The sequence below is a fragment of the Dermacentor albipictus genome, chromosome 6 (genome assembly GCF_038994185.2).
Source record: "Dermacentor albipictus isolate Rhodes 1998 colony chromosome 6, USDA_Dalb.pri_finalv2, whole genome shotgun sequence".
NCBI classification, from domain to species: domain Eukaryota; kingdom Metazoa; phylum Arthropoda; class Arachnida; order Ixodida; family Ixodidae; genus Dermacentor; species Dermacentor albipictus.
This window is the reverse complement of record NC_091826.1, coordinates 142,437,008-142,464,558: the sequence shown is the minus strand read 5'-3', so window position 1 is coordinate 142,464,558 and position 27,551 is coordinate 142,437,008. Positions and strand designations below refer to the sequence as shown.

The following is a 27,551-nucleotide window of genomic DNA, read 5'->3' as shown; positions in this document are numbered from 1 at the left end:
CAGCAGTATTCAGAAAGGAGAATATGATGTAAAAATAAGCGGGTTCGTTTCACCTTCGACTCTGGGGTACGCGCCCAAAATTTTCGCAATAAAAAAAATCGTTTGCGCCGCTACGCCAATAACTGAAGTGCACATTGAAAAACGACCACTAAGCTAAAATCAAAGAAAAAAAACGGTGCAATCGGATGCGGAAGGCAAATCGACACGCGCAGTGAATTTGTTTCGCGGGTCGAGACGCGCGCGTGTAAAGCAGACGCCGCGGCTGGCATGGCGCGCCGATTGCTCGCAGCGCCACCGCGGCGATCATTCAGCAGCAGCCCCCGCCGCAGCTGACGGACGCCAGACTAGCAAGTATTTCTAGGGACCAACGACGGTTAAGCCGGTTAAGCGCACGTATATATATTTTTTCGCGGCTTTTAGCGCGGATTGTTTTTGCAGTCTGATGACTGTGTGTCGGTCAAGCTGAAGCTAGGGTTCTAGCCCATTCTAGCCACCCTACTGAAGCTACAGTATACTACACTGTACTGAAGCAGACAGCACGTTATGCTCTGGCCGGTCTTCTCGGCATGTGAATTACAGCTATCATGAAAATTGTGTCTGACGCCAAAAAGAGCCCTTCCTTGCACTGAAAAGGCGCGCGTCTGCGAGATCTCCTGAACGAACCTTCTAGCACAATGCGTCTGGCGTGTTGTAAGTCTAGCTATTCGTACGATTGACAGCTTCTTTGACAGTTGGCTAGATGTTCTTTGTCGGGCTACATGTCGTTAACACGCCTATGGAACATGGCCGAGCACTTGTGCTCGTTGGGAGTCGTTGAAGTCGCTTGACAGTGTTCGTTCCTGGTTCTCGAGCGTGAGGGTCGTGTGCAAGCAGACATGACACTTGGGTCGTCGTAGAAAACCGGTAGCGACGACCCACTCTTGGGTCGTCGCTACCGGATTGCGACTGCTTGTTGCACGGTTAGGTTAAGCTGTCAAGCTGAGCCGAACCTCCGCTCTAGCGTTAAACCTCTCTCCTTGGTTATTCTCTCTTTTAACTTTAATGGCAAGGTCTATTAATTTACGAGGACGTAAAGGCAGGATGTGTGTTTGTGTCAAAAAAGACGCTGTGCAGAGTGCTTGCCTTCAGAAGAGATTGCAACTCGTGCGTTTGCATTTGCGAGCGAGGTTCTATAACCAAGGCAGTGATGGCGACAATAGTGGGAGTGGGCACTGCTGCTCGACCTACGCTAATTCAAAATTTTAATTTTCGGGTTTTACGTACAAAAACCCAAAGCGCGCCAAGTGACCACCGGGGGTTCTTTAACATGCGCGCAGGCGTCCTTACGATTTGCCCCCGTCGCGGCCGGGATCGAGCTCGGCGACGCTGTTCATTTATTTATTTTATGTATAGTACCTCCAGGGCCAGAGGGGGGAGATTAACACAATAGTTGTTCCCATTTATCCAATTTTAGCTATTCACGTGTTGAAGTCAGAGTATTGCATGCATAAAAAAATGAAAACAGGTAAGACAGTATAGTTTGAATTATACGACACTCACTGAACATGGAATGAGCAGAGTTAGGTTACAGAATGTTAAGAACTTGCACTTAAAATGTGTGGTTTCGAATTTGAGCTATTCATGCAGGAAGACAATTTCACTATTTAGCTGTTCCAGGGACATACAACTGCGAGAAAGCACGTGTTCAACACCTGAACCGGAATGCTCTAGTGCTTGGGACGCGCCACTTTGCACATGCTTCTCATAGAAGAGTCCATGTTGCAAGCACTAGATTGCATGTGGGCTAATGAAAATTCAGTTTAGCTTGAATAATAATACACCAGATAATCACATGAATGATGCACCTGAAACTCTAAATTGTTACATGGAATGTGCTTGAACGTGAAGTAGTATGTATATATCTTAATATTAATTGTGTTAACGCATTCCAAATTGCATAACTGTGTTGTAAAGTGCCTGTGTAAACAAACATGTCATACAAATCGTGGGTTCCTCTTGGCTATTACCATTGCTTGTATTTTGCTCTCGGAAGTTACTATCTTCAAGTTCTTTTTTTTTTCATTCTTTCGTTTATATCCTAGCTCACTGGGTAATAAAGTTAGCTGTGCTCTGTCCTACTCTCTTAGTGCAATAACTGCTCAGTCACCACTGTGTGCAAAATACAAAACAGCACAGCTCTGCTCCAGCCTTCTGTATGTCTTGCACTTTGCTGTTTTGGGCTGAAGCAGAGCAGCAGTAGTTCTTTTAATGTACTGGTACCAACGTCCTACAGTAGCATACAATGTTGTTTGGTATGACATTCTGTTAATATTCCCACGCCCTCAGGTTATTTTGTGGCTGCTACGGCCACAATAGCTGCTTACTACTTGCCCGAGGTGTGCGGCCAGAAGCCTTATGACGTGCGGCTACCAGAGGAACACATGGGCATGTTCTTTCACAACAGCCCTGAAGCTGCGCGCAGCTGTCGGGAGGAACCTGCCTGCCCGCACAAGGTAAGTAGTGAGGAAACATATTAGCGTGCCTGCTGGAAAACTGAGTACAGCCATTTTCATGCCTCAGGTGCCCAGCAGAACACAAAAGGAAGAAGACAGTGGTACTAGCTCACAGCTGAAAGACGTTATTAAAGCCACACAAATAAGCAGGGCCAAACAACCGTAGTGCTTTTTTCACTCTAATGCGCGAATGTAGCTCGAACTGTATTTATTGTAATGAAGACAAAGAGGTGCACTTGGCCACGGGCACGAGGACTGCAGTCACGAGGGGAGACGACGAAGACGTGGAAGTAAACGAGGCGTCCGGCGACACGACCCTTTGTCTGCTTCATTATATTGTTTGTCATTTAATTGCAAACTACTCCTGACACCTATCTTATATTTTTAATTATGTGTTCTGGTCAAGCTATTTAGATAATGTAAATTTACTAATTTTATATTTGCATATCTCACTGGTTAGTTGTATCAGTTATGCCCCTATTCTGAGGGCCTTTAGGGGTATTTTTGAATAAATAAATAAGTATGCCCTCTCATGCCTCGCATGCAAAAAGTCCAGGCAAGGAATGAAGTTGCCTGAAACAACAATCATTTGCCTTTCTAAAGGTATATCGCTTTAGCATATAATGCAACTGATGAACAGCTGGCACGAGTTTTTATAGCAACAGCAAAGGAAAGTATTGAGCTACATCGATGATTACTCATCGAGAAGTCTATGGTTGTTTGATTGGCCGAATGACTATACTGTGGTTGGCCAATATATATTGCTTTGTTGCATAGGAATTTTCATCTGAAGGTCGCACTGCTGGGAGGGTACTCGGTAAGGGTCCACCTAGTGGACTCCATTTTGGCTGCTGGTAATTGGCTAGGGTCGCTCGTCTCCTCCTCTCTCGTACAGCTTCATCCACTCAGCAGCGGTCGTAATGGACAGCCCATTAGGTGGACTCTTACAGAATACCACCTCCCCGCCTGCTATTCAACTTGAACCGCATGTGCTAAACATACAAGTTGACATAATCTCCATGTGACCTCCCTCTATGCCGTTCTCTATGAATTGGTCTTTGCTGAGGTCATTAGCGATACCATTGTCAACAACGGGTGGCTCCACTTCAATTTTCCATTTTTGTCATTTATCTTGCTTACAGACGATATCTTGCTACGAATGATGAATTTGTTATTACAGAAGCCTAATCTTTCGATCTAGTTCTATGGTATACTGGAATATGGTAGTGTGTCGTCTGGCGGCGCAAACATGCCTCTTTTTGTGATGACGGCCAGGGGTGCTGGAGCATGCTGGTCTACTGCAGCGCCACCCATCGCTGCAGCTTGGAGTCATTGCTGGTGAAAGGGAAAATAACGGTGCAGCACAGGGCCTCTGGGATTGGCAGTTATGGTGGTTGTGGAGGTCATGCATGTACGTACGGCGCTCGCCGATTGCTTGTTGTGGTTTTCCTGCCGCATTTGCCCATTCTTGTAACGTGTGCGACATGTGTCGGGTAAAGATGGAGGCAACTACACGATGGCAGGAACAAGCGAAGGGTTTAGTGGCACGCTCTTAAATAGTGAAACGCACGCGGGATATCAGTGCTGTCCTGATAAGGTAGTGCAGACAGCGCATGCCCGATACATCCTCTGATGGGTAACGAAGAAGCACAACAGTTCAGGTTACTTGATTAAAGGCCGCGTCGTACCGAAGCCGCTGCGGTGGCCTGCTGGTGCGACCCGACCTTCTTGGGACTAGCGTCGGCCTAGGAGGAGATAGCACATGGTGCGCTGTAGTTGGTGCCGGGTCATCGGTGGACGACGCTTGAGGATGCAGGTGTGTAGGCTGGCACAGTGTACCATCAACGGAGTTACTTGAATTAGTCAGTGCACAAGCTGCAAGACGAACCGCAGTCATCATCATCACTCTCATCTGCTGTCCACTGTTCGCGAGTCTGAAGGAGATGCCATCTGTTACGTCTGAACACCCGACCACCTTCTGTTTCCACATTGTAGGTCCTCGGAGACGTTCTACCCATCACAATACCTTTCGGGGACCATGTTGTGTCCCTGAGCCTTACGATCGACCCTTTGTCCAAGGGTGACAAATGCTTTGCGCTGTTGTTCTGACGATGTTTTTTTACTGGCGTAGGCCGCACGTCGCCAAAATCGGGTACATTCGACCTGAGACGCCTGCCTTGAAGAAGTTCTCCAGGTGATCGGCTGTCCACAAGTGGTGTAGAGCGGTAGGCCAACAAGCCTAGCCAAAAGTCTTCGCGTGAGTCTTCACTTTTCTTCAAGAGGCGTTTCACGATCTGTACCCCTTTCTCTGCCGGACTGTTGGACTGTGGGAACCACGGACTGGTTGTGACATGAGCGAAGTAATATTTTGATGCGAAATCTGCAAATTCGTAACTTGAAAACTGCGGCCCGTTGTCGGTGCACACCTCCAGAGGTACGCCATACCCGGCAAACATGGTGCTAAGTGTGGAAATTGTTGCTCTTGCAGTGGTGTCCTGGAGCTTCTGGACTTCCGGGAAGTTTGAATGCGCGTCAAACGCTACGACGTACGAACTTCCCCCAAAAGAAAAAATATCTACAGCAACTCGAACCCATGCGCATAATGGGATTGGGTGCATGAGTAACGGTTCTTTCGGTTGCATCTATGAAAACTTCCGACAAGTAGAGCAACTCTGAATCAGCAGGGATAAGTCGCTGCTGAGCCCAGGCCGAAAAACCAGACGTCAAGCTCTTTCTTTGCATTTCTGCTATCCTAGGTGCCCAGTATTAATTCGTCCTAGGATTTCACGTCGCATGCTTTTAGGTATGACCACTTTTGTTCCTTTCAGCAATATACCGTCCATGACGGAAAGCTCTGACGAAAACGGCTTGAGTCCACCCTGCAGGCTCTCACCGCTTGACAAATTGGAGATGACGGTGCTCAAGTAACCGTCACGCGCAGTTTCTTGCACCAGCTTCTGTCGCGTAGCGCCCGTGACCAAATAGCCCAGGAGTTGCACTGCGTGCACTTCCACGTCGTCAGCGGCACCAGCGATGTCCTCGTGACTAGCCAGAGCCGATCTTGACAGCATGTCGGCCAAGACGAGGTGCTTTCCTGGTACGCACTGCAAAACAAAATCATATTTCAGGAGTCTTAAAAAAAACCTCTGAAGGCGGGGAGGCATGTCGCAGATCCCTTTCGGAGCAATAGATAGCAACGGTTTATGGTCAGTTTCAATAAAAACTTTGTGCCCATACATGAAGTGGTGAAACTTCTCACAGCCAAACGAAATGCTGAGAGTCTCCTTTTCAATCTGCGCGTAACGCTGCTCAGCTTGTGTTAGCGCACGGGATGCATATGCCACTGGGTGCCACTTATCACCATCGTGACACTGCAAGAGCGCTGCACCCATGCCATATTTTGATGCATCACATGTTATTTTAGACTGCCTTTGGGGATCAAAGATGGCGAGTACGGGTTTCATGGTTAGAATTTGAGTGATACCTTTCCACTTTTTTCTGTGGTTTTCAGTCCACTGAAATACTGCATGTGTTTTGATAAGCGCTCGGAGAAGCGCAGTCTGCTCAGAAAGCCGTGGCACGTACTTTGCAAAGTAGTTGATTTCACCGAGCATGCGCTGAACATCACATTTGGTTTTGAGTTCCGGCGTTTCAAGCAAGGTTTTGATAAGTATTGGGTCTGGCCAGATGCCGTCACGTCCAATGATATCGGCCAGGTATTGTATTTCCGTAACACCAAACCGGCATTTTTTTGCGTTGAACGTTAAGCCGGCTTTTTCGGCCGCTTTCAAGACCGCAACCAGTCTCTGGTCATGCTGCTGTTTGTTTGCTCCCCATACCAAAATATCGTCAGTGTACACATGTACACCGGGAAGGCCCTCAAATACTTGAGTCATCGTCCTTCGAAAGATTTCAGGTGCTGAGGCGATGCCGAAGGGCAATCGGAGGTAACGGTACCTGCCAAGAGGAGTAGCAAAAGTGCATATTTGCTCATCAAGTGCGATCTGGTGGAAGCTGGAGTTTGCGTCCAAGCAACTAAATACAGTTGCGCCGGCCAATTCCCCTTCCATATCCTCGCGCCGTGGGAGCTGGAAGTGTTTCTTTTTATGTTCTCATTAATTTTCCGGGGGTCCCTGCAAATTCTAATTCTGTCGTCCTTTTTCTTGATGGTAACCAAAGGGCTTACCCAGTCCGTGGGGTCGTTCTCTTTTACGATGATGGCCTCGCGCTCCAGTCTTCGCAACTCTTCCTGAAGAGGGCCCCGCAGGGACAGGGTAATACGCCGCACTGGTTGAACGACAGGAACCGCTGTTGGTTGCAGGACCTTGCTGTATGGTTGCTTCAAGCAGCCTAATCCCTGGAAGAGGTGCTGGAAATTCGTCACTGCTTCGTAGTCTGTTGAGGAAATTCTTCGCTTGCCGTCACAAGTGAAAATGATGTTTTGCTGCACTCGCCACTCTCGCACCAACCGTTCAGAAACATCAAACTTGCGGCCCGCTGCGCAGTGATTTGTTTCTTCGGCCTAAAGGATGGCAGCCCTCTTCAACGCTGCTGTGAATGAGTGCCGAATGTTTAGTGGGCCTGGAGCACTGGTGACGACTGAGGAAGCATGGAAGTAGCACGTAGCCAGCAGTCGAGTCGAATGCGTCAAACTAAGAGTTACAGGGAAATAGTAACACATAACAGAGGTTTTTAGTGCACGAAAAGGGACGAGAGACAGCAGCAATATGCGGACACAGTGCTAATGAGTGCCGAATATGCATATTGCCGCTGTCTCTCGTCCCTTTTCGTACGCTAAAAACCTCAGTTATGGAACACCAACATGCTCTAACCTACGCTCTTTCTAGAAACACGTGTTGCGGCGTCTGCTCTTCCATGAACTATCGATGGATGGATGATTGAGGCTCAACCCTTTGAAACGGGCGGCAGCGGGGCACCACCTAGCCTTGAATGGTGCTATATGCATGTATACCTATGTATTTACTCCTTTACTTTTGCGTTGGTATTATCCACCAATCAGATAGCCTAGCCTCCGTTTAGTTATTTCTACCTGTTCAAAGTCTATTTTACTTTCGCTGTCTTTAAAATGCTAAGCTTTGCATAGTTTCCCGTTACATTCAACTGCAGGGTGAAGTTGTTTACTAGCAAGTATCAAGTGTTCAGCTGTTTCCTCCTCCTCTCCACACACACCCCGCACAACAAATCTATCTCCAGGTATCTGGCTCGGTATGTTTTAGTCTGCAGTACACCTGTCCTGGCTTCAAACAATAATGAGCTTCCCTTAGAGTTATTGGAAATATTTTGTTTGGCTATTTCTTGCTTAAACGTCCTGTATGTCTCTAATGCTGATTTGGTTTGCATCTCTGTTTTCCACATACCCCTCTCTGTCTCCTTAACCTTTTTTTAACGGATGATTCCTTACCTGTCCCCCCACTGCTGCCCAAGTATTTGCTTGTCAATTTCCTAGTTCGCTTCCTCCACCTTGTGTCAACATTCCTTGTGTATAAGTAACTGAAAACCTTACTAGCCCACCGCATTTCCCCTATTTTTCTCAATCGCTCCTCAAATGCTACCTTGCTACTAGCTTCTCTGCCCTCGAAAGAAGTCCATCCCAGATCCCCCTTCACACAGAGATTTGGTGTCTTGCCATGTGCTCCCAGAGCGAGCCTACCCACACCACGTTGCCTAGATTCCAACTGCTGCCAGGTCTCTGCTCTCATACATAGAACTGCATTGGCAAAAGTCAGGCCTGGAACCATTACCCCCTTCCATATCCCTCGTACTACCTCGTACCTATCGTAGTTCCACAGTGCCCTACTCTTCATAATCGCTGCACTTCTGTTACTTTTAGTCGTTACATATTTGTCGTACTCTGTCAGATACTCAATGCCATTATTTATCCACACACCAAGATACTTGTATTTATCGACTATCTCAAGCGTGGCCTCCTGTATCTTATGCTCACCGCAAATGTTATCATTAAAAATCATGACCGCTGATTTTTCTTTGCTAAGCTTCAAGGCTTATCTGTCTCCTTCTGTACAACATATGCCCATCAATCCCTGCAGATCGTCTGCATTGTCAGCCAATAATACATTATCACCTGCGTACATTAGTTCTGGTAATGACTGTTCAATCAATTTTCCTTTCTTTAAAAATGATAGGTTGAAGCCGACTCCACTTTGCTGTATTTTGGCCTCTAAACCTTGTAGGTACAGCATAAACATCAGAGGTGACAATGGGCACTTCTGCCTAAGCCCCTGCCGAATCATTACAGGCTCCGAAACCAGCTTTTCCCATCGTATAATCACCCGGCTACATTTATAGATATCATTTAAGAAATTGGTTGCTCCATCTTGCATTCCTAAAGTTTCCAGAATGCCCCACAAGCCCTCTTGAAGTACACTGTCATAGGCTCCCTTGATATCCAAAAAAGCCAGCCATAGGGGTCTGTGTTCCTTTTCAGCTATTTCAATGCACAGTGTTAGTGAGAACAGATTGTCTTCTAGCCTCCTATGCTTCCGGAACCCATTTTGTAGCTCTCCAAGTACCCCCTCGTTCTCTACCCATGCCTGCAGTCTGTCCTTTATAATCTGCATAACCACCCTGTAAACCACTGACGTCACTGTTATAGGCTGGTAGCTATTTATGTCAGTTTTGTCCCCCTTTCCCTTATATGTCATTCTCATCCTACTTAGCCTCCATTCGTCAGGTACTTTACCATCCATTAGCGTTTTGCTCACCACGCCCCTTAATGCTTTCTTAGATTTCGGGCCCAATTTTTTTATTAACCTAATTGGAATACCATCGGGGCCGGCCGATGTGCTACTTGGTACCATCTTCTCGGCGCTTTCCCACTCTCTTTGTCCAAGCAAAAGCAATGGATTGACTGGGCTATCCCTCTCCGACATACTGCATGTACCATTTCTCTGTTCTGTAAATTTTTCCCTCATCATGGTTCCTATATGGTCTATTGCCTCCTCTCGTCCTAACCGAGCACCTTGAGCTGTTGCTATATACCTCTGCTCTAGGCTTGTTCTATTACCCAAGGAGTTCAGATGTTGCCAGAATTTCCTAGCTGCCTGTTTATCTTTTTTATTGCTTCTTTCTGACAGCCATTGGGACCCTTTTGTCTTGATTTTCTCGTTGATCAAATAAGATGCTTCCCTTCTGCATTTTATGTAGTTTACCCACATCCTTTCTGCTTCTGCTTCAGGTTCTCCCCTACTTTTGGAATCCTGTGTTCCCTGGAGGCTTCTGGACGTTTCTTTCATCGTCATCATCATCATCATCATCATCAGCCTTACGCCCACTGCAGGGCAAAGGCCTCTCCCATACTTCTCCAACTACCCTGGTCATGTACTAATTGTGGCCATGTTGTCCCTGCAAACTTCTTAATGTCCTCCGCCCACTTAACTTTCTGCCGCCCCCTGCTACACTTCTCTTCCCTTGAAATCCAGTCCATAACCCTTAATGACCACGGTTATCTTCCCTCCTCATTATGTCCTGCCCATGCCCATTTCATTTTCTTGATTTCAACCAAGATGTCATTAACCCGCGTCGGTTCCCTCACCCAATCTTCTCTTTTCTTATCCCTTAACGTTACACCCATCATTCTTCTTTCCATAGCTCGTTGCGTCATCCTCAATTTAAGCAGAACCCTTTTCGTAAGCCTCCAGGTTTCTGCCCCATACGTGAGTACTGGTAAGACACAGCTGTTATACACTTTTCTCTTGAGGGATAGTGGCAACCTGCTGTTCATGATTTGAGAATGCCTGCCAAACGGAACCCAGGCCATTCTTATTCTGATTATTACAGTCTCATGATCCGGATCTGTAGTCACTACCTGCCCTAAGTAGATGTATTCCCTTACCACTTCCAGTGCTTCACTACCTATCAAAACTGCTGTTCTCTTCCGAGGCTGTTAAACATTACTTTAGTTTTCTGCAGATTAATTTTTAGACCCACCCTTCTGCTTTGCCTCTCCAGGCCAGTGAGCAGGCATCGCAATTGGTCTCCTGAGTTACTAAGCAAGGCAATATCATCAGCGAATCGCAAGTTACTAAGGTATTCTCCATTAACTCTCATCCCCAATTCTTCCCAGTCCAGGTCCCCTGAGTACCTTCTGTAAACACGCTGTGAATAGCATTGGCGAGATTGTATCTCCCTGCCTGACGCCTTTCTTTGTTGGGATTTTGTTGCTTTCTTTATGGAGGACTACGGTGGCTGTGGAACCGCTATAGATATCTTTCAGTATTTTTACATATGGCTCGTCTACACCCTGATTCCATAATGCCTCCATGACTGCTGAGGTTTCGACTGAATCAAACGCTTTTTCGTAACCAATGAAAGCTAAATATAAGGGTTGGTTATATTCCACACACTTCTCTATCACCTGATTTATAGTGTGAATATGGTCTATTGTTGAGTAGCCTTTACGGAATCCTGCCTGGTCGTTTGGTTGAGAGAAGTGTAAGGTGTTCCTGATTCTATTTGCAATTGCCTTAGTAAATACTTTGTAGGCAACAGACAGTAAGCTGATCGGTCTATAATTTTTCAAGTCTTTGGCGTTTCTTTATGGCCTTCTTAACCTCTTCATCCCACCAGCTCTTGAGTTTTCGTATCCCTTGCCTTGTTTTCCTGACTCGCGCCTTACCTAGCTCACACTCAGATAGTCTCATTAACTTTGGATAAGTCCTATCAGTTTCAGTACCCTTTGATATTTCCTCTTCAATTTGTTTGGCCACTATTTCCACTTGGTCTTCTGAGTAAAAAATCACATCTGGATTTTCCTCAGGCGTCGTTCATGCTTTAGTTTCCCTCTTAAAACTCAACCTGATACGTGTGTGGTCGCTACCTATACTTCTGGAGCCCTGTTCATCTATAATCATGGCTCCTAATCTATGATACATCCTATGTGACATTAACGCATAATCTATTGTCGAGTGTCGACCCCCTACCTCCCATGTTATGATCCCGTCACACTTTTCAGTAGAGTTACAGACAACTAAGTTAAGCCTCTCACACATATCCAGCAGCATGTTATTACCTGTGGAGTCTGTGTACCCATCCATATCTTCAACATGCGCATCCATGTCTCCTAATATAATTATCTCACATCCTTTTCCTAGCTCATTGTTGTCCGCTACTATACACTTCAAAATTTTTTTGTTTTCCTCCTGAGCATTTGATCCTGTTCAAAGGTATACAACGCCTAGAAGTGTTTTTGCCCCTGCTACTTTTCCTTTTAGCCATAAATGCTCCTTGCATTCCTGTTTGACCCTTTTCCAATTTGTATTTTTATGAATGAGTGCCCCAATTGCCCCTTCCTTTCTGCTACCCTGCACTCTGTTGCAGTATTCCCATGCACAATCAGGGTTACAGGGCAGTTGTTCCACGTCTTTAAAATGTGTCTCTACAAACCCATAAACCATTAAGTTCTCTTGCCGTAGTTCTTCGATTTCCTCCCATTTTAGCCTATTTCTGCCACCTTGCATGTTAATGAAGCCTATGTCTGGCTTAGTTTGGCTCTGGTGCTTATTCCTGTTGCCTCTCCTACAGTATCGATGTTTGCTTGTTTGTGGCTCCTGCCTCGAATCGTCCACACCTACACTGCTTCTTTCAGGGCTTTGGGTGCCCCTAAAGAAGCTGTTGCCTGGTGACCCATCCTGCCCCCTATCCTTTTGCCAGTGGCACCACTGTACTGAATGCCATCCTGCACAAAAGGCCGGAAGTCGTACACGTCCCTGTTGACCTCCATCGCACTGTACCCGAGTTGTCCGCTCAGACTCCTAATGACCCGATTGGCCTCAACTACCCTTCTTTCTACCTGGTAAGTCTGGCCCTGGACTTCTGGGATAGTGCATATGGTCGTATGCACCCTCCCGGAGGCCTCTCTAAGCTTACTCAGCCCAGTCTCAATGTGCCTCTCAAGGTTCTGGCTTCTCCCCTTAAGCACGTCATTGAGCCCAGCATGCATAATGACCAAGCTGTCGCTTTCCATGCTGTTCCCTACCACTTCCCGCGCCTTGGTCATTGCTTCCGCCATGCCCTTGCCCGCTTGCGCCTCCACCTGTACTCGCCCGTCTGCCTTCACTCTCGCCATCACACCTTAATTTGTTCGGCCCTCCCCACGTTGGAGTCCCCTATCACCAGAACCCTTCTTCGTGCGAACCGTTCGCCTCCAGCCTGTGTCCGCTGCCCCTCCCTTGGCGGCCGCTGGTGCTCCTGTGGCTGCAGCGTCGCCTCACTCGGGGCGTGTTGCGCTGCTTCGCTCTAACTACGCCGATTCACCGGCGGTGAGCTCACGACTGCTTGCTCTGGCTCCCTGCCTCCGACTTCACCTGTAGGGTCTACCCTACTTTCTGAGTTTTTGCCACCGCTTTGATGTCCTGACCCGACATTCTCCGCTGCCCACGTCTCAAGCGCGTCGAGCCGCCTTTCCAGTTCGGCGCTCCTTTCCCTCTCTTCCTCAAGCTCGGCCACAGTCCTTACTAACTGCGTGGCCTGGGCTGCCTCCACCTTGACGAAATTGTCAACTTTCGCCTCCAGTGCTACCCGCTTCTCCTACTCCTCCCTCAGGTCTGTCTTAAGTTCTTCGAACTTAGCCGCCCAATTCCCTTCCAATTTTTGGACAGCTTCTCTGACGCCCTCGCACGACCTGCACGTGAAGCTAGAGCCCTCCGCGTCTACTAAATTCTGGAATGTAGTCTTGTCGAGGAAGCACCATCGCAGGTACTCGTCGCACTGCACTTGCTCCCCGTCCCCCGTGGCCTTCACGTTCTTCGATTTCATCGCTAGTCCTACGTCCCTAGGCCCAACGAGCAAGTTCACCAAATCACTCAAGCAAAGCCGACCTCGACCGCTATCCCAAACAAAAATAAAGAATTATCACTCCCTACCCCATGTGAGAATCCGAAGAGCTAGCTGAAAGAATTAAATAAGCCTATCAAATAGGTCCCTCCTACCACCTAGGCCTATCGAGGGAGCTGCCAGACCTAGACAAAGCCGCTACGTTTACTACTCTTACCATAAATTCAAAATTTGCGCCCCTACTCCATGCAAAAGAAAACACTTCAAAACACTAGCTAATAAAGATAAAAGAGTACTTAGCTACGAACGAAGTCGCTGAAGCCTCGATCACAGGAGCGTTACTCCCTGCTGCAAGCACCGCCGTTCTGGGGGTGCCGCTGCGAATGGAACAGCGGCACTGGATGGATGGATGGATGGAAGGTAGGAGCGTCCCCTTTGAAATGGGGTGATGGCAGTTGCGACCATGCTTAGCTTTTTATTTTTGTTTAACTGTGTTGTAAGTTAATAAAATTCGCCATAATCTTTAAATATGTCTTCCCACACTTTTAACCTTGTCACCTCTCTGGTTTTGAACTACCAAACCTCCAATCACTTTTTGCTAATTTCCACCGCACATTTATTTACATGACTATTGTTATCTCTGAACCCTAGGGCTTCAGGAAGCGTGACTGTGCCTGTATCGACATCGGGATGGATACCACCACATTTTAGTATGAGGTGTTCTATTGTTTCTACAGATTTACAACGCACAGTACATGTATCTTCTTCTTTAAATTTTTTTTATAGCTCCTCGTTCTAAGATATCCTGACCTAGCTTCAAAGAGTAGGGCACTGCCTCTTGAGTTATCATAAAATGTTTCCTTCCTGATCTGCTGTTTCTAGTCTCTATATAGTTCAACACTATGCTTCTGTTCCATTGAAGTTATCCAATTTTTACCTTACGCGTTTTTAACCTGTCGTTTAATGCTCTGTCTTTCTTCGTCCTAGTGTCTGGCATACTTACTGGTTAGCTTCCTAGTTCTTTTCCGCCATTGTGAGCCAATGCTCTTTCTGTATAGGTATTTAAATACCTTAGCTGCCCACCTGTATCGTCAATTTCCTCAGGCGTTTATCGTATAGGATTTTACTCTGTGCTTCCCATGCTTCGAGCGATGCCCAGCCCATATCCCCCTGTACTGCTTCGTTTGGGATTTTTCCTGTGGGCATGTAGTGCTAATCTTCCAACAGCTCTCTGATTTACTTCTAGTCTCGACTGAACTTCTGCCCTTAAGCACAGGGCCGCATTCTCGAAAGAAAGCCCCGGCACCATTACTCCCTTCCAAATACCTCTCCGTACCTCATACCTGTTGTACCCCCACAATGCCCTATGTTTCATTATCCCGGCATCTCTTCGCCCTTTTGCTATGAGAGCTTGTTCGTGCTTTTCCGTGTACCTTAGCCCTTTGCTTATCCATACCCGGAGACTATCTTCCTTCGACTATCTTCCATACTTCCATTGACTATCTAAACCCCCCATGAGTGTTGTGTGCGCTGTCGCTGGTGCTGTAAAACCCGAAAAAAATGTTGAAAAACCTTTCCGAAAAGCGAACAAACGCGCAGGATAGCGAAAACTATGGGTAGGGCCATAGAGCAAACACAAAATTGTAACTCCCCTAATATCTCATTGGTGTCGGTTTTTTTTTTTTTTGGCGGTGCCATATTTAAGTTTCGATTGTAAGTCGACCCCCCCCCCCACTTCAGATTTCCAAATTAAAAAAAAAAAATAGGTCGACTTACAATCGTATAAATACTGTATTTCATGTGATATGTGATTATACTGCCTAGACAGATTGTTTGTGTTATGAAAATGAGAATGAAGGAACACAAATATTCATTAGTTCTATCGACCCACTCCTGTATTGCAGCACATGCCGTTTAGAGTTTGGTCATGTGAAGATCGAAAGCTAAATGATTCACAACTGCACTTTCATCTTCTTCTAGACTTGTAGGTTCCGCTACAACAGGACTTGTTTGATAAATAATACATTTTCCATGCTGGTTGTGTGGCCAAGCACTGGTGCTGATTGTAATTTTTGTGGTGGCGGTTTTTACAGCTTCCAGCTCTCTAATACCTTTTGGCATCCTCATCTGAATTTTCTTCAGCATTTCCTCAATGCGAAAACCTGCTGGGGATACGAGCCTGGCTGCTCGGCACAACACAGATACTCTCTTGCCGCCTGTCCTGAGGGTTCAGCTGGGTGGTAAGTCTTGTTGTGGATGCCTTTCTCTCAGCGGATGTTCCTACTTCATTCACTGACGGCCGACTGGTGCCTGACAACATATGTGGTCGAAATATGAGGGATTGTGAAATGATTTTTACGTTAATTAGAATTTACGCTAGAAAAGTACGAACTGATGCACACTCATCTTCCTTCTTTTGTTGGGCTGCTGAGCCCGAGGTTGCAGGATCGAATCATGGCCATGGTGGCCACATTTCAATGGTGGTGAAATGCCAAAACACTCATGTACTTAGATATAGGTGCACGTTAAAGAACCCCAGGTGGTTGAAATTTCCGGAGTCCTCCAATATGGCGTGCCTCATAATCAGAAAGCGATTTTGGCAAGTAAAACCCCATAATTAAAATTTTGTTTGTTCTTGTGGCTAGCAACTGCAGTTGGAAGCTTATCTTTACATCATTGCTCCACTGTGGGACATGATCATTCCACTTGGTAGGGCATAGACTACACGCTAAATACAATAGCCAAAGAAAACACTCGGCACAGAAATGATCATTGAGCGGAGTTGTTGCCAGAACATTTGTTGCTATTAAGAAGTTGCAACCAGTTGTCCTTTGTGCTGATGATCTGGCAAAGTGTTTGGCACACAGGTCATCATGACATGCCTACAAAAGTTCTTTCCGCAGTGCCTTGAGAATGAGGAATACTTCCTATCTATTTTCACAGCTGTTTCTGTGGAAGACGTTGATCTGCAGGCAGTACAGTGTAAGTCCTTGTGATAGTATGTGAGAGACAGCACTGTCAGCTTCTCAAACGTGCTGTTTGGAACGAAACAGTTCAGTGTCCACATAGTGGTGATTAGCTATCTGCACCATATCAGTGGCACCTACCGTATTTACCCGATTCTAACATGCCCCTGAATCTAACACACACCCAATTATCGCATGTTTAAAATAAGAAAATAAAAGTGCACCTGAATGTAATGTGATGCCGATTTCTTTCAAAAGAAGAAAGAGCTTGCTTCTCACGCTCGCAATCAGGAAAAAATGAGATGTGACAATTGCCCTTCACAAAACACTCAAGAGAATTGTTTGTTATAATGCGCTTTCATAATGAAAGCAGCACATCGTCATCTAAATTTGCACTTCACTGGCCACATGTACAAAGCACACAGGAGTGGTACACTGGAGCAATCACTTTCACAGGACTCTGCGTCAGACTTGTCGAAGTATGCAGTTGACAGTGTTCCTGGCACTGTGCGCAGGTTACAAGCTTGGCACAGTGTGAGAAATGGTGGTGGCCTTGTATGCATCTGGTGCCGAGTCGCATGAATTCTAGCGACAGTGATGGTATCTCCTGAAGTGATTGACCGAGAATACTGCTTCAGATCATAGTCGAGTGCAAAATGAACCCACAGTAACCTTCACAAAAACGTGCTTGGTCGACCTCTTGTGATGGCAGTGACACCTGATGGCTGTGACAGTAGGGCTCTACCAATGCCATGAACGTGGTTTCCATTTCGTATCCAAATATACTGTGCAGGCAATTTCCTGACCCATTTTCTCGGAAGAAAGGGTGTGCATTAGGTTTGGGCAGATATAGTATATATAGGTACTCTGTTTCATTTATTTATTTTATTTATGAATACTGCGATCTTGTACACAAGATCATAGCAGGTGGGAAACATTGTGTGAGATACAGAATTACAGACACAAAGAAAACAAAATTGCACATAGAGATTCAACAAGAGAATACAGCGACAAGGTCAATTAACAGCAATCAATTCAAATGCTCTTGAAATGAATGTAATGATGTCTGTCTGACAACGTCATCCGTGAGGTTATTCCAATCAGTGATGGTCCTTGGAAAAAAGGAATATTTAAAACAATTAACTCTCGGATTTAATGTTGTTATAGAAAGAGAATGGCGATTTCTAGTTTGGTACCCCGAGGAATAGGTAAGGATATTGGAGGTGTCAACTTTGAGATTATTATTAATTAATTGATAGAAAAACTTTAAGCGACATATGCGATTTCTATTAGGAATAGAGGGTAAACCGCTTTTCTTGAGGAGGTCACTGACTGATGCTCGCCCGTAAGTGTTATATATAAACCTTACTGCTTTCTTTTGGATTCTTTCAAGTTTATTTATGTTTACCTTTGTAAAAGGGTCCCAGATAATTACTGCATATTCTAAGATTGGTCTAATAATAGTGTTGTAGGCAAGGAGGCGTGTACCAGGGGTTGCTAGCTTGAGCGAGCGTCGTAAGAAAAAAAGCTTTCGGAGAGCGTTTGCTGAAACATAGTCGACATGCCTGGTCCAAGAAAGGTTATCAGAGATCCATAGACCTAGATACTTATATTCTGTGACTTCGTGAAGAAAATTATTATTAGCAGTGTAGTAATATAGAAGAGGGAGCTTTTTAAGTGTTATTCTCATAAATACAGTTTTTTCAAAGTTAATCGACATTTGCCACTTCTCACACCAAGAAACTATTTTTGCAAAATCATTATTCAGCCTAATTTGATCATCAGTCGAACTTATTTTCTCATACAGCACGCAGTCGTCGGCATATAACTTAACACGTACTGACAGGTTTTTAACAATATCATTAATAAATATTAAAAACAGTAGGGGGCCGAGGACGGATCCCTGGGGAACACCAGAATCGACAGGAACGTAATTGGAGCAAGTTTTATGCAGTTCGACAAACTGACGGCGATCAGATAGGAACGATTGTATCCATGTTAATATCTGTTTATTATTTATAATAAAACTGAGTTTATGAAGCAGTTTCTTGTGCGAAACCTTATCGAAAGCTTTTCGAAAGTCCATAAAGATAACATCAGTTTGTTTTCCTTCGTTGATTGCTGTCGCAAAATCATGGATTGTTTCGACCAGTTGAGTGCATGTGGAATACCCTCGTCTAAACCCGTGTTGAACATCTGCCAGTACATTATGCTCGTCGAGGAAATTAGTTAGATGCTTATGAATGATGTGTTCCAATAATTTGCACGTTGTCGAAGTTAATGAAATAGGGCGATAATTTTCAATACACGTCTTCTCTCCACTTTTATGCAAAGGCTTAATTCTAGCAGTTTTCCAATCACATGGTAGGACACCTTCTTTCAATGATCGAGTAAATAGGACGCACAAATACTTTGAACACCACTCTGCATACTGTTTAAGGAAGGCATTCGGAATATCATATGGTCCAGGTGATTTCTTAACATCCAGTTTTAATAATAGATTAAAAACACCCTCTTCAGAAATTATAATATCAGGCATGGAAGGAAGGGACATGCTAAAGGGTGAGAGACGCCCGTCGTCTTTCGTGAAAACTTTCTTAAAGGTGTTATTAAATGCTGATGATACCTGAATATTTTCACTTACATGTTGTCCATTTATAATAAATGCATCGGTAGAACGAGAAACTGGTGCAATTGACCGCCAAAACTTTTCAGGTGCAGTTTTTATAAAATCCGGAAGTTTTTTATTGTAGTATTTTTCTTTATCTTTCAGAATGCATTGTTTTAATTTCTCTGAAACTTCATGAATTTTTGCCTCTAAAAAGGCTGAGCTTGATTTTTTTATTCTTTTCTTTAATCGCTTTAGCTTGCGCTGCAATTGCAAAGTTTCTCGCGTAATCCAAGGATTGTGATTGTCTGAGTTCTTACATATCACTGGTACAAAACGCTGAATGCAGTCACGAACAATGTTTTTGAAAACAAGCCACAGGTCATCCACGCTACAAGTGCTGTGCAGAAAACTGTAATAATGAAGATCTAACATATCAATAATCGATTCATTGTCAGCACGGGCAAAATTCGGAAAGTGTCGAATATCACCCCTTCGGTCCAATAATATGTCTTCTATTACCAAGATTACGGCTTGATGATCAGAAATACCGGCCACTACATTACATGAAAGGTTTTCTTTGATATTGCCTCGTACCAAGAATAAATCCAATATTGATGAAGAATCTTGTTGTATTCTAGTAGGGTTCTTCACAATTTGTAAGAGATCGAAATGAAACATGATATCAAGCAGATCATCTCCTACAGCGTGCGGAGATTGAACAGAAAAAGTAGCCCAGTTTATGTTTGGTAAGTTAAAATCTCCAGCTAAAATTAACTTATCGTCTGGTTTCGTGTAGCAATAAAGATATTTCTTAACTTCATCTAAGACGGCGACAGAGGAACCGGGAGGCCTATAAATAGCACCAAGGACATATCGGAAATTGTTAGCATATACTTTACAAAAGACAGCTTCAACTGTGGCAACGTCAGGCCGTTTTAAAATCTGAAATGTGCTTTTGAACAGTATAGCCACTCCGCCACCTCTTCTGTCGCGGTCTTTCCGAAAGACTTTATAGTTTCTTGGCACAAACTCAGAATCAAGTATTTCTTCATCTAACCATGTCTCTGTTAGCACAGCTATGTCCGGATCATGCGTTAACAGCATACCTTCCAGATGGGAGACCTTGTTCACAACGCTACGACAATTAATACTAATTATTGTTAATGTCCTCTTGTTTTTCTTTTGTGGTCATTTCTTTCTTTCAGAAATTTTGTAGCGAGCATTGTTCGCCGAGTCCCAAGCAAACATCGTACCATCTACACACAGCTTGTTAAAAAAAAAGCTTCACCTTAGCTCCGTTCGATCTCTCTTCCGCTGAGCTTTGCCATAACTTCTTTCTAATATTTCGAATGGCGAAAGAAAAGTCTTCCGTGATCGAAAATTCTGTTCCCTTGAGCTTATAGCAAGCTTTTAGGACGGAACCCTTTTCGCGGTAGTCTAAAAATTTATTGATTACTGGGCGACCATTTTTGCTCTTTTTTCCAAGCCTGTGGCATCTCTCTATGCCTTTAACAGTAACATCCAGTTTTTCTTGGAACACCGTCTCGTTCACCTTCGTGATAAGTGATTCAGCAGTTTCGTCGCTCTCTTCTTTTATTCCGAAAATAATCAAGTTATTCCTCCGGCTCCTGTTTTCTAGTTCATCAACCTTGTCTTGCAGGTATGTCACTTTATCTTCCAACTCAGTCGTTGTTGATTTTAACTCGCAAATTCGCTCTTTTAGTTCATTCAAGGACGCCATCTGAACCTCTAGCAACTTCATCTTTTCGTTCAGCCGTGCGATATCTGCTTCAATCTTTCCTTGATTTGTCAAAATGTTGTTGATGGAAGCTGTCATATCACTCTGGCCCGAAAGAATCATCTCCAACATTTCCTTATCAGTAGGACCTGGATTTGACTCAATGTCGCCACAGCTCAAAAGGCTCTTCCCAAATGAACACACATCCGAAAGTAAATTTCTTATACTAAGTGGGCAAGGCAGCAGCAGTAGGAAACGGTCATCACTGCGATAACATTTGGCATGTAAGTATGCACTAACCTGCACGATAAAGCAGAATGGGTTGACCATTGTGTCCGATGTGCTGCTGCCGAGCCCACTGATTCCGAACGCCAGGCTGCTGCTTCTTATACCCGCCGGTGGAAGCCTATGATGCGACGTCACCGATGCCGGCGCAGGTGTAGTAGCCACAATGAGTGGCTGGAAGATGTCGTCTACGGGGCAATCAATGTCTCGTGCAGATACGTCGATGACCAGGCGCTGCATGGCAATTCCTTCTTCTGCGCAGGCACACGGTGCTTGCATTTGTAGCAAGGAAGCTAGAACCTGCACGATAAAGCAGAATGGGTTGACCATTGTGTCCGATGTGCTGCTGCCGAGCCCACTAAGCAACCAATGCTAAGCAACCAATGCAACGGAAGCTATGCAAGTAGTGCAGTCGTAGAAGTCTCACTCCATGCTTTTCACAGTGCAGTTGTCTTTGATCTGGGATGCTTTCAATGGAATAACAACTACAATTTGAAGACACAAGGTCATGTGAAGCCACATATTATTTGCACACCTTTGTGCTGCCGCTATGTTTTTGTCATGAAGTAAAGCTGCGCACTGTAGCTGCTAGTCAGAAAACTGTAACAGTCCACATGTTCAGTAGTCATCATCATCTGTCTGTTTTATGTCCACTGCAGGATGAAGGCCTCTCCCTGCAATCTCCAATTACCCCTGTCCTGCGCCAACCGATTCCAACTAGCGCCTGTGAATTTCCTAATTTCATCGCTCCACCTAGTCTTTTGTCGTCCTCGATTGCGTTTTCCTTCTCTTGGTACCCATTCTGTAACACTAATGCTCCAATGGTTATCTAACTGGCGCATTACATGACCTGCCCAGGTCCATCTTTTCCTCTTGATGTCAATCAGAATACCGTCTATACCCGTTTGCTGTCTGATCCAAACTGCTCTCTTTCTGTCTCTTAATGTTATGCCTAACAATTTTCATTCTATCGCTCTTTGCACGGTCCTTAACCTGTTTTCAAGCTTCTTTGTCAGTCTCCAAGTTTCTGCCCCATATGGCATTACTGGTAAGATGCACTGATTGTACACCTTCCTTCCTTCCAGTAGTAAATAGACTGAAATCTGCGCTGCCTTCCATGTAATAATTACATTGTATATTGTGATATACAAGTATGAGGCTTAATGTTACATCAAATTGCATGGCACATGCAAGCTTACCTTCATCTGTGGTTCACTACCCCTGTCTGCACATGCTACCAGTGAGAGAAACCTCCCTAGCCTTCATAGCACTGTGTGCCACTTTTGAAACAAAGTATAGAAATCACTGGTCCTTATTAAGTGCAATCACGTCAATGGAATGGCTGCATAACAGACGTCTGGCATTGCTGTACTTCGTGTAAGCCAGAATAAACTCGGAAGAATGCAGTCGATATGGCTTGGCGCTCTCTTCCCTGCAGGGCATCAAACAGACAGCAGCAAGAGCAGCTTTTCTTCAACCAGGGTGACTTTGGCTTCATCCGCGAACGTAAGAAGACTCTCGGCATTCTCTGTCGGCCGCACGAACCGGTGAGGCTCTTCACAGAAATTGGCTCGTTCACACTCAAATTTTGCACAGAGGGGGCATTTTGTAGTGCATATGTGACATCTGGGTACAATGCAGTCGAACCTACTTACACAGGTCACAGATACAGTTGAACCTCGATATATCGAACAGTGTGGTAATTGTAAAATAGTTCAATATAGCCAGAATTCGATATATAAAGGTACGTAACAAATGCGTCACAAACTTGTACAAACAATGAATGATTGAGAGGTGTGATCAGGCATCGTTGCTTGGAGCGCGCGTTCGGTTGTGCCGCGCACCATTGGCCTAGGCTGTGCCGACTTCGTGAGCCGCGCAAAGTCGGCACGGCCTGGGTCAATCGCACGCGATGCGACCGATCGTGCGCTCCAAAGAACAATCCCCAATTGCACCCCAATCGTGGCGCAGTAAATGCTCATTTGAAGCTTTACACAAAGTATTTATTTCTTTAGCTGAAAGTACTGCAGCAGTGTAGCCTGCTTCTTATTAGTAGCCGCGTGCTTAACCACGGGGTCCTCAATATAGGCTGTGTTCTAATACTTGCCGTAGACCGATAAGTAGACGGCTAGTGGGCCATCTTAAGTCTCATTCCAATTTTTATGAAGACATCAAAGTAGATAGCTTCGCGGAGACATCATCAAAATCAAAAATGATGTAGGCTACTTTCCTGTCCAAACAAGATGGCGGCTGAGCAGGACGCTTGGAAAGTCGACAGGAAGGTTGTCCGCGCACAAGAAAATGTAGACATGCTACCCTACGCTCTTAATGTAAGCTGCATCGTGTTTTTCATAGGTTTGCAGGCGCAAGTACTTAAGACACAGAAATTATGTGTGCCGTTCGCAACTTTTTCTTGTCACCACAAGGTGGCATCCTGTTGCAGAAGCATCTTCTGTGCATGTTTGAGACAGCTAGAAACGCATTCCATTACATGGCTTTGAAGCTGTCTCAGCTGTCTACGTAGACTGTCTCTGGTGCTGGCCATAATTGGAACACACACATAGTTTAAATGAACCACAAGTGATAAACCAGTGCCTTCTATTGTGCCGCAGTAGTGGCGAAGAAGGGCCAAAGCAGCTGCAGACTCAGCTGAAGTCGGGAGTGGGACATCATCAATGCTTGTGGGATCAACTTCGGTTTTGTCAAGTTTGGCTGCTACTTCCGCTGCGATCTCCATGCCTGTCAATCGAAGCATTTTGAGACACTGTCAATAACAGAGTATGAAGTGGCATCTGCCAAGGCATCCATGAATGAGCATGCACTGTCTTTGCGAATGCAAACCACCATCCCATGCAATGCACGGCAGGTACAGAGCGCAGCACCAAGGAGTCAGTGCGCCAAATGCAATGCGTTGTTGATGTTGTTGAACTAGCCAAGCCGCCGCATGCATAGGCCGCTATGTTCAAATGGTGCCCTTGCTGCTTTCGACGTGTGCAGCTATAGTGCGCAGCAGTCGGGAACACTCATCGCGCCATTGCTATCTTTGAGGGCGTTGCTGGAAAGCTTGCCGCCTGTCAACAGAGCACACCTGGTCTGTAGTGGCGGAGTTCGATATAGCCATTTTACGTCCGACCCAGTTCAAAATAAAAAATGCATGCGATTTTCCAGGTGATATAGAAAGTGTTCTATATAAACAATAATTCGATACATCCATGTTCTATATATCGAGGTTTGACTGTATATAATCCATCTGTTGTAATGACCACATTTTGCAGCATTTACAATTTTCCAATCCTACGTATTGATACTGCATCAAAATATAACGAACATTTTTGAAAAGTGCCGTACTGTTACGACCAACACTTCAAACCAGGTCGCTGTAAAACGAGGGCACATGTCAGTGCAACCCCCCCTCCCCCCCACCCAACTGCTACGAAAATTCGACCACCACCGTGCGCAGATTTCAGAAGCTGGGGTCACTTGCTTTCAGCTCTGCTCTATGTTAGGGCAACCGTGTTTTCAAGACATGTCTCCAGGGTGCTTCGGGATGAAGCAGTACAGTGCATGGCACCTGTGGCCTCTAATCTCGAAGGCCACAGTGGCGGCCTACTAGTGTGGAGTTTTCTAGATTGGGCACAGGACTTCGATGGCACTGCGCACGTTCTCAGAAGCTAGAGCAGCGGCACTCTCAATCTTGCGCACTTCTTCATGCAGCACCCCGTGCACTACTTTATGTACACTATTCGGACAATATTGAACCAACAGCCACTAAAGTGTTGCTATCGACATCCACGCGACCCGAGTAGGTGTGAACGCAGCACGACACGTCGCTGCCACGCAAAGTTATAAAGAGTTGGCGGTTACGGTTCATAGATGCCTCTTTTATGTTGTTGCTTATAACAGGGTGTTCTACCTTTTGAACTTCGCGCTTTTTCGGCCGAAGAAACTTTAGTAAACGTAACTTCTCGTCTCCTGGTGCATGTGTAGTCGATGCTGCAGCCATAACAGCATGCTGCAGTATTTTCTGCTTACAGCCAACTAGAACGTTTCGCTATTGCACCTATGTAGAATCCACTTGTACCCCGCTGATAGTAAAATATATCGCAAGCTCTCGAAGAAAAAATGCCAGCGGACGCGCTGGCAGCTGATTGCCAGCACTGGCGGCAAATGGCAGGGGATTGGAATCGGCCGCACACAATTTCGAAGGGGCTGCCGCACTTAGCTCTTTAGATTACAGTTTTAATGGAAACTTGTCCTTGTCCTGTCTTTTGTTCCTTCTTTGTGTGCCGTTACCGTTGGCGCTTCATTTTTTGTAAACTTGCAGTTACATGCGGGAAAGTGCTGGGAAGAATGAAAGTACTGAAAGTCCTATTTTTAGACGAAGGTGATGTTAAATTGTAGCTGCCAACGCCAGCTACAGTGTCATTAATTGTTTTTTATTTTGAAAGGTGAGTTTACATGTAATGAACACCTGATACAATGACCACTTTTCGAGGAACTGTCGAGTTTGTCTTAAACGTGTTCAACTGTATTTTGCCGGTACTGTATAGAATAATTCAGAAGTGTGCGTTGTTAGCTGCTGCGCAATGGTTGTGCCATCTATCATTCTTAAAGTGAAACACAGCGTGCACCCTATTTCCACATTAGAATGAGAGATAACACCAGCATTCCATTTCTGCTGAATTGACATTTTCTTGTATGATGTCACCACACAAGATGCACACTTCTGACTTTTTTTCGATTGTTTACCATTTTACATTCCGGTCCTTAGGTTGCGCAATCTTTAGATCTTTCCCACACTTTTCTGCTAACATCCGAGTTTCAGGTAAAGTGGTAACAGTATGCAAAATCCCTCTGTTGAATGTTGCTGGCATTAGCTGTTGAAAAGAGTGTACCTTTTGCTATTCTTAAGGGTACGTTGCTATGACAACCCATTTACTTTCTGGCTGCACTTGTGCAGGGTGCTTCATTGCTGGAATGTGTTCGTCACATGGAACTCTGTCGGGCCAAGAACATACGTCTGGACTTCCAACGCTTGCTGAGCATGACTGGGCTTGTCAAGTGAGTCCTGAATCGAACTCTACTGGCTGGGATGTTTTATGATTGCAGCACCAGCTCCAAGGTATTCGGTCTGGTTTTCTGCAGCATGCTACTGTTTAATTGGAATGCTCATTATTAAAATTCCTGTAGGACCAATTGTGCAGACCCAAAAAATCAGTCGGCAACTTTGTTCTGTGCACAAGGCACATCACGATTGAAAATAATCAGTGATGTGAGCTCATCTTTCAAAACTTGACAAAGATTGCATGAAACTTGCCCACTAACTTCACATGGTATTGTACTACACTCCACATGAAGCCTACACACACCACAACACACATATGCCAAAACTGTGCCTCGCTGACCAAGCTACCAGAATCACTGAGGGCTGAGGACTATCGGTATTGCAGTCACCCTGTGATCAATCGCGCAGCCCTTGCAGTAACAATGACTGGCTTGCCACTGGGTCTGACCACCATGTGTGTTCATGCGCTGCTGCCGGAAGGGTGATTCGGGGCATGTTGCATTCAGTTTGTCCGGGACAGAAGATCTGTTCGTATTGTTTGGGAAGCTGAATTACCAGGTGTTTTCTCACCTTTAAATACACTTGCTTATGATGAGACCACAGCTTCACTTCGAATTACTGATGTTCTACTGCGTAACAAGTGATTGGATGTAAGAAAGCAAATCTAAATTGATGGTTCATGGTTATTTGTTTATCAATTATTTGTTCATAATTGTTTATCAGCAATATCGATGTGTAACGAACCTATTCTTATAGCAAATATAGAATATAATTAGGGTATTTTCATGTTGTCTGCAACTTCGTCATAACAAGATCTGACTGTGCTGGGTGGCGATGCACTGTATAAGACACAGACTGTGAGGCACACCAAGACGTAAGGGAGTGCACTGAGGTTTTTTGCAATCTCGTGCATTTGGATATGGGCACATTAACCCAAAGCTGCAAGACACTCACTTTGTCTTCCTTAACTTTCTTTATGTGCAGCCTAATGTGTCCCACAAAGACGTAAATGGTAAATTATAGAAGCAGAAGCCATAATCAGGAAAGAAGCAAGAATAATAATGGGATTTGGAAAGGTTTTCGTTTTCTACAATTGTGTGAATCATTCTTCATATTGCTACAGGATAGTATTTCCAATGCCGAAGAGCCGAGCAGTAAGAAGATGACGACGATTTGAAGCTAGTGCGGGCTGTTGCCTCTTGGCCAAGCGCAGCGTATTTTGTTGTAAATATACTTGTACATAGCTTTTCGTCTGCGTCTTCGTCCGTAACATATCTGGTGGAGGCGGACGTTCCCTGTACCTCGTCACGGAGCTTCGCAGTGGACGGTACGTCGAGCCTTCCTTCATGGCTCCCGGCGACGACAACCCGACTCCGCCGGCTCCGACACCTGCTGCTACCTCGACGACCTACATCACTCTGCCTGCTCCCCGTGATCCTGGCGTATTTTCGGGCAAAGATGGGGAAGACGTCGATGACTGGATCAGCCTGTATGAACACGTCAGCCGCAATAACCGGTGGGACCCTACTATTATGCTTGCCAACGTAGTCTTTTACCTCGGTGGCACACCTAGAGTTTGGTA

General features: G+C 45.2%; 1 protein-coding gene across 4 annotated transcripts in view; it reads left to right on the top strand.

The window, feature by feature from the left end:
* Window positions 1-341: 341 nt before the first annotated feature.
* Window positions 342-27,551, top strand: part of LOC139061386 (EGF domain-specific O-linked N-acetylglucosamine transferase-like) — a 309,778-nt gene continuing 282,568 nt past the window's right edge. For 2 of the 4 annotated variants that reach the window (XM_070541375.1, XM_070541373.1), the window contains exons 1-6: window positions 343-690; window positions 2,326-2,492; window positions 12,183-12,324; window positions 15,447-15,544; window positions 22,343-22,451; window positions 25,865-25,965. In XM_070541375.1, the coding sequence (XP_070397476.1) occupies window positions 2,395-2,492; window positions 12,183-12,324; window positions 15,447-15,544; window positions 22,343-22,451; window positions 25,865-25,965 (548 nt within the window). In that variant the 5' untranslated portion in view covers window positions 343-690; window positions 2,326-2,394. Of the gene's footprint in view, window positions 691-2,325; window positions 2,493-12,182; window positions 12,325-15,397; window positions 15,545-22,342; window positions 22,452-25,864; window positions 25,966-27,551 lie in introns of all 4 variants that reach the window. The other 2 variants (XM_070541374.1, XM_070541372.1) reach the window with 2 other exon arrangements.